The sequence below is a fragment of the Primulina tabacum genome, chromosome 5 (genome assembly GCF_025594145.1).
Source record: "Primulina tabacum isolate GXHZ01 chromosome 5, ASM2559414v2, whole genome shotgun sequence".
Classification (NCBI taxonomy): Eukaryota; Viridiplantae; Streptophyta; class Magnoliopsida; order Lamiales; family Gesneriaceae; genus Primulina; species Primulina tabacum.
In genome coordinates this window covers 41207113-41221324 of record NC_134554.1, presented here as the reverse complement: position 1 = coordinate 41221324, position 14212 = coordinate 41207113, and the positions used below count along the sequence as shown (strand labels likewise).

General features: G+C 31.6%; 1 protein-coding gene, 1 long non-coding RNA gene and 1 pseudogene across 4 annotated transcripts; 1 reads left to right on the top strand and 2 right to left on the bottom strand.

Moving 5' to 3' along the window:
* Positions 1-1211: 1211 nt before the first annotated feature.
* LOC142544482 (uncharacterized) lies at positions 1212-4236 on the bottom strand (annotated as a pseudogene).
* Positions 4237-9552: 5316 nt separating this feature from the next.
* LOC142545031 (uncharacterized) lies at positions 9553-9999 on the bottom strand. Its single transcript, XR_012820201.1, has 2 exons — positions 9783-9999; positions 9553-9629 (listed from the first exon to the last, which is right to left on the bottom strand). It is a non-coding gene; the product is annotated as an uncharacterized LOC142545031 (long non-coding RNA).
* A 1693-nt stretch (positions 10000-11692) lies between these two features.
* Positions 11693-13628, top strand: LOC142545030 (uncharacterized protein At5g64816-like). Of its 3 annotated transcripts, XM_075652015.1 has the most exons (3): positions 11693-11837; positions 12356-12509; positions 12902-13628. In XM_075652015.1, exons 2-3 carry the CDS (start codon positions 12504-12506, stop codon positions 13358-13360), a joined length of 465 nt encoding a protein of 154 aa, XP_075508130.1. In that variant the 5' UTR covers positions 11693-11837; positions 12356-12503; the 3' UTR covers positions 13361-13628. The 3 variants fall into 3 exon arrangements, with proteins under 3 accessions (XP_075508130.1, XP_075508132.1, XP_075508131.1); XM_075652017.1 differs by lacking the exon at positions 12356-12509 and having other exon boundaries at positions 11749-11837; XM_075652016.1 differs by lacking the exon at positions 11693-11837 and having other exon boundaries at positions 12316-12509.
* Positions 13629-14212: the final 584 nt, after the last annotated feature.

Genomic DNA, 14212 nt, shown 5'->3' with positions numbered 1-14212 from the left:
CATTCCTATCTGCGTCAACTTTGGACCACAAGTCACGGGTCCCTTGATTTTTGAATTGGAAGCTTCTTCCGGCAATGCAATTTTGAAAACAGTAAACAGATGTAACTCATTATTTCTCATGTTTTTTAATGTACTCTCTCCTAATCTTGACAGACACACACTTCTTGTCTACAAGGCTTCAAACTAGAGCCTGTTATATAATCATAAATTTTGTTTATTTTTCGAGCTTCGAATTCTTGGTATAAAATTTTGGTTATGTTGCTACTTAGCTCCCGATCCACATTGGCGGAGATCGAACACTCATTGTTATGATTTTCATATAATTTGTGCCGGTAATGAGTCCCTGTATAAGGAAGTATTGTACTTTCGTAAGACAAATCATTTTAAAGTAAAGGAGAGAGATCATATTCTAACCTTCATAAGACAAGAACAGTGGATATACATTAGATAATTTGAAAAAAAAAAAAAACGATTTGGACATAGTTAATGAACTCAAACGAAAGTGAAATTCATACACGAAATCTGGGCCATGATGGTCCGCGGATCACACTCTATGGGCTGGTCCATGTAAGAATAATTGGACCAGAAATAACCATTTGATTGAGTGGTGGATGGATGGGGGCAACTCACTGCATTTGAGAAAATTGTCACTTCTATTTATTTTTATGAGACCAAAAAAAAAGAAACCTAATTTAATTTCATTTGGTCTAAACATGGAGTTGTACTTTTCGGTAGTAAGGTTTTCGTAAGACCACCATGGATAGACAAGGATCTTGTCTTACACTGCTATGGAAACATCGCCATGAATTTTGTAATATTAAAATTGTGTCTTCGTCCTGAGTTGCTTCGAATTAATAGGTCCTCCCATTCGGATGCTGTGATGCCCATGGGGGTTCTCTACTCCATTAATATATTTCTGTATACTAGCATTTTGACTCATTGATCAAATATATCAAATGAACAATTGATCGATCGTAGCAGTTACATTTTACTCATACACCATGAGATGTGTTGAGCTCTTTACTTGCTCCATTTGAAATATATAAAATAACTAAACCAAGAAGTCTCGTTTCATTTACTTTATATATCGAGAAAATATTGTTAAAATTGAATTTCTAACCTCATCCCAAATTTGAAACTGTTGAAACTTTGGTGTTAAATACATTCTAAGCCACCGACAAAAGTTAAATTTCATATGAAGATAGTGAATGTATAAAATTTAACCATGCTCGAGTAATTCAGAGCTCGAGTTATTTGGAGTTTTTTCCGGTTAGAAAGATATGTACACATTTAATTAAAACTTCGTAACTTTACAAAGGCTTGTAAGATAAAACGAGTTCATATCCTTACCGAAACATTATCATACAAATAAACAAGAGTAAGAACCAAAGGTATTGTATACATTCAATACTCGTACATGAAATGGTAGTACCCTTCATGTGTTTTGATTTATTCTTGAAGATCACTCATCAAGTCAGTCAAGTGTATAATCACTTCTGATCTCTTTTTCTTGCTAATTCTCGAGCCATCTCTCTCATTTCCTGGTGATGGAGGCCGCGGCGCTTCAGGAGGGTACACGACATATTGACGCTTCACAATAAATCAACAAACATGATTTAGAAAGCTTAACAAAGAATAATGTGTGTTGAACTTTATATAGCTAGATGAGAAAATAAAATCATAGCAAGACAAATGCTAAAGAATTATGTGACTTGCATTACATGCTTGACAAAATTAGGCCTGCAAACACATTGAACCACTGGCTAAGACAGTCTAAACTGAGCTCAGTTGAAGTCAAGCTTGAGTACTTGCCGAGAACTTGAACTCAAGAATCAAGATACTCTTTTAAAATAATCATTTTACCCAAATTGACATGATTCAGGGTATTGGTAACTAAGTTGATAAAAATCGATGGATATTTCAAACAATATGCTGCCACAACTCAAACTAGATTGATTCTCGAACAAGCTTGAGTTATTTGAAAATACTGGACTTGAGCTCGAAGACTGAATTACTTTTCATTGACTTAATTGACTCCCTTACATCACTATCTTAAAAAGGCTTTATCCAAAATAGAACCAGTTTCAAGCACTTTTTTGTGTCACGTAAAATAACAATGCACGACAAACATATACAAGTATTAGCCAACAAGTCTCAATCCGCACCAAATCAATATAGCTTTAGCTGCTATATATGGCTGAGTGTAGCCAATTTTAAAGTAGAATAAAAATTTCGCTGCAAACAATTATTTGCCTTCCCCTACTAACTTCTCATTTGATTTGCATATGAATCCAGAAATCACCATAAATGTGGAGTGTTTTACATTCTTACATCATTTTATTGATAAAAACCACTTCTCCAAGGTGGTTCTGTGGCCTATTGACACTCATAGCAAAAATGCAAAACACCTTTCTCCACTTTTGCTTATATATATACAACAATATACCTTCACCAAAACTACATGGTAAAGAATAATAATAACTCAAAAAAAGTGGCTGCGAAGATTATTTTCCTCAAATTGAAAACTATATTTGATTAGCTTCAGATCGTTATAGTGGGCAACACCATCATGTTTTTCCAGATACAGAAAGCTATTTTTGGTTTGCTAAAAAGCACCAATCTATTTCTATCCAGTACTCTTCCCAATCGAATGTAAAATGTTCCTGGTATTCAATCTATTTGTACTCTTTATACAGAGCAAGCTAAATCATTATGCTAGAAACCATAAAAATCTTCCTACCACATTTGTTGCAAACTTTTCAGAAGCCAAGTAAACATCAGTCATATTTTATCTGAAATCAACCACCATGAACTATCTGGCAGTTTTGCTCTTTAAATAAGCTACAATTTTTGTTCATTTTTTTATACAATTTGAATATGCTGCTTCAAGTAGTGTTTGACCTCCAAGAATTCAAGTAAGAAGAAAATCGCAGAGAAGGGGGGAAAGGAAGGAAGAACACAGAGAACCAAGAGACAGGAGAGGGAGCCAAGAGAAAGAACAAACTAATAATTCTTATTTCTATTCATTCCAAATATAACAAACATTACATGCATATATCGCTATTAAGGCCTCCTAACAAACTACTAATCATACTCATTCATCAAATTGCATTATCATTGTCAATACTATAATAACCAAATATTCATATGTTACATTTGTCATTTCTATATATATATATATATATATATATATTCCTCTATTAATACCATAAGAAATTCGGTATCGAGTTAAAACTTCATGAAATTTACCTGAATCCAAACACACTCCCACCCCCAAAGAGAAATAACTATTGTTATCTCGATACACACACTTTTGCAAGCAATGCAAGTCAATACCCAAAGAAACACGGAGAACCTAGAAACTGAAAAGGTTAACTTGCAGCAGGCAACGCAGTTGCCTACCCTCTCAACTTCCATGGTAATAATTTTTAAAAAAAGAAACAAATTTTGCCCCATTCCCACCCCTAAAACTTTATAATCTAAAACTCTATGCATTTTTAGGCCCTTATTATAACCCTCACGAACCTGATACAATTTTCCAAAGGCTGATTCAAGTCCCAACAAATAACAGCTGAAAAAAAAATTTACCTTCTCTCGGAGTTCTATTTCAGAACATGAAATGGAATTTTTATCAAATCAACTTACATGAAAATTTCAACCTACACAGCAGGTATGACTTTGTTCATGATCTCATACACTACGAGTAGAAACTGAAGTACTTTAAATACCAATCCACAACTGAAGCTAAAAACCATAACATAACACATGGGTCACCTTAAAGTATTAACGTGAATAACCAGAACGAATACCCTCACAACCCGTTTCAGAAACAAACCTTCCCACTTACCCCCAAACAATTTATTGAACTCTCCAATTAAGCCAGAAAAAGATCTTTAAAAAGCAATAAAACAAAAAATCTACCTTTCCCATGAATTTCTGGAGATTCTTTGCGTTGTTGGCGTAGAAATACATTAGCCCAATCGGAACAGTGACATATACTGCGAATTTCGCTATTTCTAAAATTCCCTTTGAAGTCCCTAAGACGACATTGTAGTGAACTTCTTTTTTTATCAAAATTTGAAGTGATCGGAGAGATTTCTCAGTATAGGGGACTAGGGATGAGTACGGTTCTTCCAGACTCCAGAGCACATAACCGTGTAATATGAAAAATTTAAGCGTATAAAGATCAACAACATCATATTTACAAACTAAAACACTCAATTTTGAAATATTCATTCTACCCTTGTTTTAAATATTTTCAAATCTTTTTTTTCTTTTAACCCTAAACTAACGTTTTCTTCCTTTTAGGCTGTTTCATTTGTTCTTCTTCTTCTTTTGCCTACAGTTGCTGCTCTAAGCAGAGCCGTACCTGTGGTTCACAGGGCCTAAGGCGATATGTCGAAAAAAATCTTGTTGTGATAAATAACCGTAAAATTTAGTTTGAAAATTAAAATAATCAAACACTAAGGAAAATATAATTTACGAATTATATATTTATCTCTTTGCGATTTTTTTTTCGTGCGCCACAACATCAACATGGTTCTAACGTAATGCAGTGTCATATGAACAATTATCTTAGAAAAAGATTGAAATTGGCAAACATTGTACTGTATGTACTAAATTGAAATTTGTCAACATAAACTATCAAATAACAAATGATAAATATAATGAACCAATATTGTAAAAATATATAATTGTTTTAAATAATGAATATAAGAATTATTCAAGAAAACGGAAAATAAAGATATGTAAAATAGATAAGTATTACAATTTTTTGTGTTTTATTTTTTGAAATGAGTCCAATTACATAAATTCAAGAAAAGAGGCCAAATAATCGATAAGTAAAGTATAAATTTTAACACATGAGTTGACACAAGATAAAATAATAAATATATTGGACAAATATTATCATTTTATGCATACAAAATTTTTGAAAATTTAATTAATGAGCCATGTAGCTTTATTGTTTGGGCTCTAATAATTTGATTAAATCCCCAATGAGCACAATCATCATATTTAATCATGTTTTCAATGAATCAATATCCAATTTTTTTTTAAAAAATGTCCAATGCACATACTATTTAGGTGCATGCCTCAACAACATGAGACCAACAATTTTTTTTTTGGGCCCCTGTGAGAGCCGGGCCCTGAGGCGATGGCCTCTCTCGCCTCACAAGAGGTACGGCCCTGGCTCTAAGCTTTGCCAGCAGAGACCGAGGGACAAGGCTCAGGAGTTCTTCCCCAGTTGAAAGCTGATGGATTGCGGTGGAAGGGCTGGTCCACCAGAATTAACTAAGTATTTTGGAGCTCGAGATAATGTGAATCACAAGGTAAGAATCGATCAAAATAGCTATTAAAATCTATTATGATTTTTAGTCTTCTTCATCCGAAAACATCCACATTTTCTTTCATTTCACATGTTTATGCAGAATCGATCAAATAGCTATCTCTATTCTCTGCTCTCTGTAAAATCCTTCACAAAGAGCAAATAGTTGTTTAAGTTCGGTGGAGTAAATGAATTTTTCAGGTAAAATAATAAATACAATCTTGAAATCCATTTCATACGATTATTTTTCTTTTCTGTTTATGTATATGTACCCTTCATTCAGCTGCCCTCATTGTCATAAAAAATCCATAATTTAGTTAAAATTATTTTCAACTAAACGATTTATTATTAATAAATTATTTGTGTTTGAGGTTAATTTATCTCTTTTTAGTAAATCATTTATAAAATTGTTTTTGCAGGAGTTCAATTCTTAGTTTTTGAATATTCTCTTTGATATAAGTATTTTATGAGTGACGTTAACTTAACAATATCATCATTCTTATCCTTAGGTGACCGACCGTTCTTCTCTTAGCTCCATTGAAATTTTCCATCAATCAATGGTCTAATTCACTAATCGAGGACCATTTAAACAACCATATATTTAACCTTTATAATTAAAATGGCAGAAGAAGAACGTTGGGTAAGTTTATCGTATATATGATTTTTATAGAGTTTTTACTTGTAGTTAGATTTGTGGAATTGAGTATTTGCCTAAACTTTCTTACATATTTATACCTGATAAATGAATAAACTATTTGTGTTTTTTTTTTTTTTAGAAATTGTGTTCAACATTGTATTTGTTGTTTATGTTTGAAATATTTACATTTTTTATATCATTTTTGTTTTTTTGAGTGTAATTAAATTGAAACATTGGTTATTGAGAAAGAATCATTTTGAATGCAAGTTAAGTTTAAACTCTCATTTCAAAAGTGTATCAGAGACTATCAAGGAATGCCTCAATGATGCAGAGATGCAGAAAATGATTGATGGAACTCAATTTGGTAATTTAATTAAGTTGTAAAAGATTACAATTTATCAAGTCAGTTTATATGGTTCTTGATGGCTAGACCAGTCATGTAAGACTACTAGTGATGAGTTGTGGATGGTTGTAAATCAACGACCGTTGAGATTTTCAAAAATGGAGTATGCACTTATGACTGGGCTTGATTGTTCAGAAGATTTTCCTGAAGTTGGAGAGACGATGCAATTTCGGGATAGACATTTTTGTGGAAATGAAAATGTATACATTGAGAAGGTGGCGACAAAGCTAATGGAAATGAGAAAAACCACTTGAACGCACTATAAATTTGGAAAAATTGAATTAGAATGTTTGTACTTTTGTGCTGCTGTTCTTTGGCCAATTCGAAAAAAGACGGTTCCTCAAGTTGACAACATGCTTTTGAGTTAGTGGAAGATTGGATTTGTTTAACAAATATCCTTGGGGTACGATAGCTTATAACGAAGTTCTTAAAAATATAAAGCGAGATTTAACTTCAATCAAATTGAAGAAAAAGAAGAAGAACGAAAAAGATTGTCGAATATGGAGCGTTACTTTTAACGGATTTGTTCATCCATTGCAAGTAAGATATTTATTTGTTTTGTATTTATTTAGTTAATTTATTTAATATTAAGTTGGCTATAATTTTCTTTTAATGCAAATTCTTGCATATGAATGTATTCCTGACATTGCAAAGAAGTTTGCTAAGCGAAGAGATATATAACATGATAATTCCGCGTATGTGTGGATGGATTTCAAATGATTGGCATGTGAAATCATCTCCAAAGTACAATGAAGTTGTTCAAGCATCGCATGAGTGTTTAAATAGGGTGAGTATTTTGCCAATAATTTATTTAATATTTCAAAGATATTTAATTGTAATTGAGTGTTGGAATTTTATAATTTGAAATATACAGATGGTTATTGGCGTGTTGACACCTACAGAGTTGGAACTACAAGCCTCATACATCGCAAATGGTCAATTTTCTGATTCAGATCCTAATTTATCGCATGTTTTGCCACTGTTGTCGGATAGACAAAATGTATACTGCTATGCAGATAACAGCCCCGAAAACGTTGATCAACCCTTAGAAGAGCAAAAATCTTTTGAAGATATGCAAAGCCAGAGAGCAGATGCACATGACAAACAATCACCTCCACTTCGTCAAGAAGAAGATCGACCACACACCTCCACACATATTGATCCCAGTGCTTTTTTTGGATAGGTTTTACCAAATTCAATTTTATTTTATTTTACATTTATTCCATGATTAATTTTAATAATATTAATTTTGCAGAGGTGATTGTGGTGCATGGGTGATCAAGACCATCGAGGTGTAATTAGCTCGTCTCAATCCATATGAAATAAATGACAAGATAGTCGACTCATATAGACCCTATTTAACAGCATGTACTTGGAATAAAGATTGGATTTTGTAGCGATACCATGGTGGTTGTTGGGATGTTTTGTAGCTTTTTTGATCTTGTACAACTGTAAACAAAAACTAATGATTTGTAGTGTTTCGACTAGATATTATGCAATTGTTTTTTTTTTTTTTTTGGATTCCATGGTTTAATTATTTGTTTTACATTTTATAGTGGGTCTTTAATTATTTGTTTTACATTCCATGGTTTAGTTATTTGTTCCATGGATAAGAAATTACGAAATTAAACAAAGTTTGAAATAAACCAAAAATGATTTAGGGCGACCGAATAGCTACTGAGAGCGACCCGAATGTCGATTGAGTTATATATTAAAAAATAGTGAGCAAGTTCATGTTTTATATGCTACTTAATATATCATGATATATTTTTATGGATAAGAGATTATAAAATGAAAAATAGTGTGAAATAACTAAAAAGCGATTGAGGGCGACCGAATGACGATTGAGTGATATGGTAAAAACAAAGTGAGAAAATTCGTGTTTTATATCATATTTACTATATTATGGTATGTTTTCATGCATAAGAAATTACGAAATTAAACATAATATAAAATAAGACAAAAATGACTGAGGGCGACCGAATGGCGACTGTGTTATATAGTAAAAAATAGTGAGCAAGTTCATGTTTTTATATGCTACGTAATATATTATGATATATTTTATGGATAAGAGATTATAAATGAAAAATAGTGTGAAATAAGCTAAAAACAATATTTTCTAGTACATCAAGTGGTTCTATTAGATCACTCATATATCTCTCAGTCGCTCTTTATATTATGACATTAGTTTTTATATTTTACACTATCAGTTCATTATACTATACTAAAATAGAGTAAATAGACCCCAAACGTGAAGTTAGGAGGTAGCATTTCCAAATTAGGAGGTAGCATTTCCAAATTAGAAATATAATCGGGAATCTGGATGATCGTCATTAGAATTAATCAAAATCTGGATGATTTTCATTCTTATACAAAATAAGCAATAAAGATGTCATAAAAATTAAATGATTTAACATATAATCGGATGACATAACATATCAAAGTGGGTGACTGAAAACAGAATTGAGCGACTGAAAACAGAATTAGGCGACTGAACCCATAATGTTTGGGCGACCGAACAATTAAGAATGAAATATATGAAAAATTATATTTACAATATATACATTGTAATAAAAACTTGTAAATCGATAAAAAAAATTGAGATGACATTAGAACTTACACCTGATTTAAAATCTTTGACAATGTTGAGAAAAATTGAAACTTTTTTTAGGAAAACAAATGACTACAATATTCTCTTGCTTAATGTAGAGAAGAAAAAAAATTGAAGAGAAGACCAATGAGTGAAGGATGAAGAAAAGAAGAATCGTTCTGAGAAGGATGAGAAGAATGGAGGGAACAAGAACCCATTTCTTTTCTCCCATTTCCGTTTTGTATTGTACGCTTCTTTTGTTTTTTAATTAATTATTTATTTTTTAAGTGGATGTTATTTATCAAATTTTGAATTCTAAAAGGCTAATATTTAAAATTAAAATTTGTTTAGGGTTAGATTTCAAAGTTCCCCGTGTAATATTTATTGTGTTAGATAGTGTGATTTTCAACTGTGTTCATGTGTGCCCCACTTTTAATCCAGACTAGATTAAAGTAGAAAATGAACACAATATAAGTAGCTTCTGAGCATCTTCGAATGCACAAGAAATCGCCAAAAAATGTAGAAAGAAAGCATAAAGAAGTTAATGGCGGAAGCATATACCAAGGCCGGAGGAAAAGAGAGGAAAAAATGCGTACTTTTCGTACCACGTACCGCTGCAACTGTGGAGGAGACGAGGGGGGACGCTGTTTGCTTCTATTTCCATTTCTTCTCCCTGGTTACCGACATCATCCCAAAAATCAATCTCATCATCCAAACCCAATGCTATAATTGTAATAGAAAAACACAACAAATTTCACATATAATCGAAAGAACTCCACCAGCAAATTCATGCGCTCACAAACACAAATTTAATCTGAACATGTACCTACGAATTCAGATCCGATTCACGCGCACGGCACGCAACCCAGAAAACCTCGAAACTTTTTTACGATTTTCACATACGGATCCGTGCGTACGATCGAGGAGAATTGCGAGAGAGGAATGAAATGATATGAATTAGGTTTGCAACAGTTTCGAGTTTCAAAAGGGTTCCACGTATCCAACTTCCACTCCATTCACGAGATTCGAGGTGTTCCACACGCAATTGAACACGCGTATGAGAATCTATTCATCCCGAGTTAAAATTTATTTCATTAACAATTCATTTTAGGTTTTAAAATCATCTTAATTTATACTTAATGCATGGACACACACGTTGCCTACTTATACAATATTTTTTATAATTTATTTGGTTTACGTTTAAATGAGGATCAAAATATAATTATATAAAAGTGAGGGACTATACTGTAATTTTGATATATGAATTAAAAGCAAAAAAAAAAAGATAATAAAAAGAATAAAGTAAGAATTGAACCTACAATTTGAAGATTAAGAGGCAAAGACACTTTCCACTAATCCACTAAGCTACATGTGAAATTTTAACACTTTATTAATATATATAATTATTAAAACAGACCATAACGCCAAAAGTTAGTTATTCTAAAGGTATCACACTTAATAATATAGTATAGATTATATCTTAATGGAGTGTATTCAATTCAGATTTTTGATATTTTTAACGACTTTTTTAAATGATAGACTTTTATGAATTTGATATATTTTTATCGACTTTTACATAATCTCACATATTTATGTGGATTCATGTAAATTTTTTTGCAAGATTTTTATAGACTTTTGTGAATTTTTTCTGTAGAATTTTATAACTTTTATACCTGATTATAACATATTATTTTTTACTAATTTCGTTGAATCAATAATTAATTGACATATATAACATATTCAATTTGAAATAGTTTTTCAATATTTATATTAATAAATAAATTTACTTATTTAAAATTTAAATCATTTAATCCTTACATGTGTATATATGTGAGTTTATATGCATGTTTGTAATTTTTTAAAATATATCAATTGATTAATATGTAACCTTGTTTTTGAATTGATAATATACATGTGAAAAGAATATTTTTTTATGATTGTGTGAATATAATTTTGTACAAAAATATCATAACTTACATGTTAATTGAAAATGCTAAAAAAAATTTTAAAAATCATGGTTGTTGCAAGGCTATTCAATTATTAAGAATTAAACGACATTTTTTGGATCATCTTTTATTATTATTGAATATTACATTAATTTGTATAAATCATAAATTAAAAATCACAAAATCAAATCTAGAATTCAAAATTTCCTATGATATTAAAATAAACAATTATTAAATAAACAATAAACCAAAAAACGAAAAATTTGAAAAAGAAAAATGAAAATATATATAAATATATATTTCGAAAATTTGATAGAGTGATAGAGATAGATGAGAGTAGAGAAGATAAAAAGAGTAGTGATATGAAGTGACATAGAGAAATAAATAGTTTGTGTATGAGTTAGAAGTTTTAAAATTCCATCCAAATCTTTGGGTTGAACAAAATACAATTTTTGACAATTTATAGTTGTACCTTATGTTTTAATGTTTGTATGTTAATGAATTCCATGAAATTATTAAAAATCTATCGAAAATTTGAATTACTTTAAACTTTCATAGAGTTTTAAAAAGTCAATGTTGAATATCAATTAACTTTTTAAAACTCTATAAAAGTCTATTTTGAATATCAGCAGACTTCTGTAGAGTATGCAAAAATCTTAATTGAATTTCTAGACTTTTAAATCTACAAAAAAATCATTAAAAATAATAAATCTCTTACAGTGGATACAATTTTTTTTTAATATCAAATCACTAAAATGTCCATTATACATGCGACTTAGTTATGCCATTCTTTCTCCCATTTCTTATAATCGTAAAAACTCATTTGATAACTCAAAAAAAAAAAAAAAAAAAACCATCTGGGGCAAAATCGAAGACGATCAAACTCTACCATCAATCAATTAGTTACAAAAGCAACGGTAAATCGGTGGGCTTTGGTAAGTTGTTTCTCGAAGGTGAAATTTTCTACTATTTAAATCTCGCATTTGTGCAGTGATGTTGGGCAAATTTTGCTTTTGAGTGGTGAATATATTTGTTCCAAAGTGAATATTTTGATAGATTTTGATGAATGATATGGTGTGATGATGAACCAAAATATGGTGTGCAGTACGCTGGTGTTATGAAGCATGAGTTTTCGAGAAATAAACTTTGACAGATTTAATTTTGATTCATTGTGTAGCTAATGATGGGGGAAACAAGGTAAATGTTAGGAGATGCTCAGAAGCTAATTTTTTTGGCGATTTCTTGTGTATTCGGAGATGCTCAGAAGCTATTTTTTTTTTTTGGTTCATTTTCTACTTTAATCTAGTTGGGTTTTTGTTTCAATTTTTTCTGAGTTTCTGATAATATTATTGAAGAAGAGCTCATTATTGTCTAGATATTATCAGAAATAATCTCAGAAATATTATCATATTCTGAAATATTTAATACGAAAATTGTGATCTTGACTTTGCAGCATATAGGGATACAACTATATTTGGGTTCTCTTTTCTGCTACGGAATGGGTGCCTAACCGAAAAGTGAACTGGAAGATTTTTTTTCTTGATGTATGGAGTCCATGGAATGCCCGAAACTGTGTAATTTAAGAGCAAAATTGAAAAGTTATGCAGGTATACCTCCATTTAAATGAGAAAATTCGAATCATGACAATGATGAACAATTTGTCGCATTTTAAACTCAGAAATATTATCAGAAATAATGAGCTCTTCTTCAATAATAATACCAGAATACCTGCATAACATTTCTGATAATATTTTACGTTACCCAGTTAGGCAATTACTATACATTTTGGATTGTTCTTTGAGCAATTTACCAGAATACGAGATGTTATGATATTTCAGCAAGCTTAATTTGATTTTATATTTCTTGCTGGTGTTGCGCGGCTTCTAGGATGTAAATATTGTCTCACCTCCACACCCCCCCCCCCCCCCCCCTCCCTCTCTCTTTGGAATGCTTCTGTCATGATTCATTTTCGAAATACTATGCTCTTTGACCTCGACAGGAACTTGTAGAGCTGGAAATAATCCGAACCTCATTGGGAATTAAGGAGCAAAGAAAGGGCCGACAGAGCTTAGCAGCAATGGTTGAGGTATGGTGGTCCCTGGTCGGAGCAGCTGTTCCAGTCTTGATTGCAGGTCAAGCATTTAGAATGAAGGCAAAATATGCTGAGGAGCAAAGAATCAAAAGTGCTCGAGGCAGGGAGAAGACCGCGGATGACATTTTTTTGTGTGAGAGAGTTTGCACTTCAAAGAGAATATTGAATAAAGTTGGAGCATTCTCCAAGGATCCAATCCCCGATACTTGTGTCACGGTATGTGGTGTTTCTGAGCTGGATGCTTGCTCCGATGCTTGTGCTCGAACTGTGTGCATCAACCAACACCAAGTGCCTAATTGGAATGATGTTTGCCTCCGAAGGTGTCAGAGCGAATGTCTCAAAATATCCGCATCTCGGTCCTCTTGATGTATCTTTATGCAGTTGAATGTTTTTCACTTTTCATCGGAGATGCCTAAATGGTTCAATTCCCATGATGTTTTAGCATAAATCTTTATAATTTTATCTTGTTATTCTGGTATTCTTGTATCTTGAATTTTTCCCTTCTTTCCAGAATGGCTTCTGCTTCTCGTTTCTTGGGCTAACATGGTGACCTACACAGTTTAGGTTTCATGCTTTATATCAATGGACGAAATGTGTGAAATAATCTATATATTACTCTTTTGAGTTTTTCTCACATACACACTGATTTTTAGTCAGTCCATTATACAAATGCGAACTAGTTTAGGCTGGAGTCCGGTTCATCTTAATTAATATTCTTATTCAAATTTGATTCGTTTAGTTCGAACTCAGTTATCCATATTTGTCAAACAGATATTTTGAAATATAGCTTTTGTTTGTTATTTTATTTAATTTTAAATAAATTAAAATTTTTTAGCGACTAACAAATTATTGAACAATATAATTAATTATTGAACAATATAATTCAATTTTTAATTATAGTTTTGGTGATATTTGAAGTTTAGCTTGTGTTTGACCTCTATTCAACTTCCATTTTCCTATTTTCTGGACATACCCCACCTTACCACAAACGAGGGAGGTGATGGGGGCAGCACCATTGGTTTATATATAATATCTGTGAAGCGTTTGAAATTTGGCTCTAAATGATATTAGTTTCTTTACATTAGCATAACAGCATTTACTCGGCAAACTGCAAAATCTATGGAATCTCAAACCTTCTGCAATGTGAGCGCTGCGTTATCGCAACATTGATTGGATGTTGTTTCGTTTCTTGTAATGTGTCAAATATATAGTCAACAA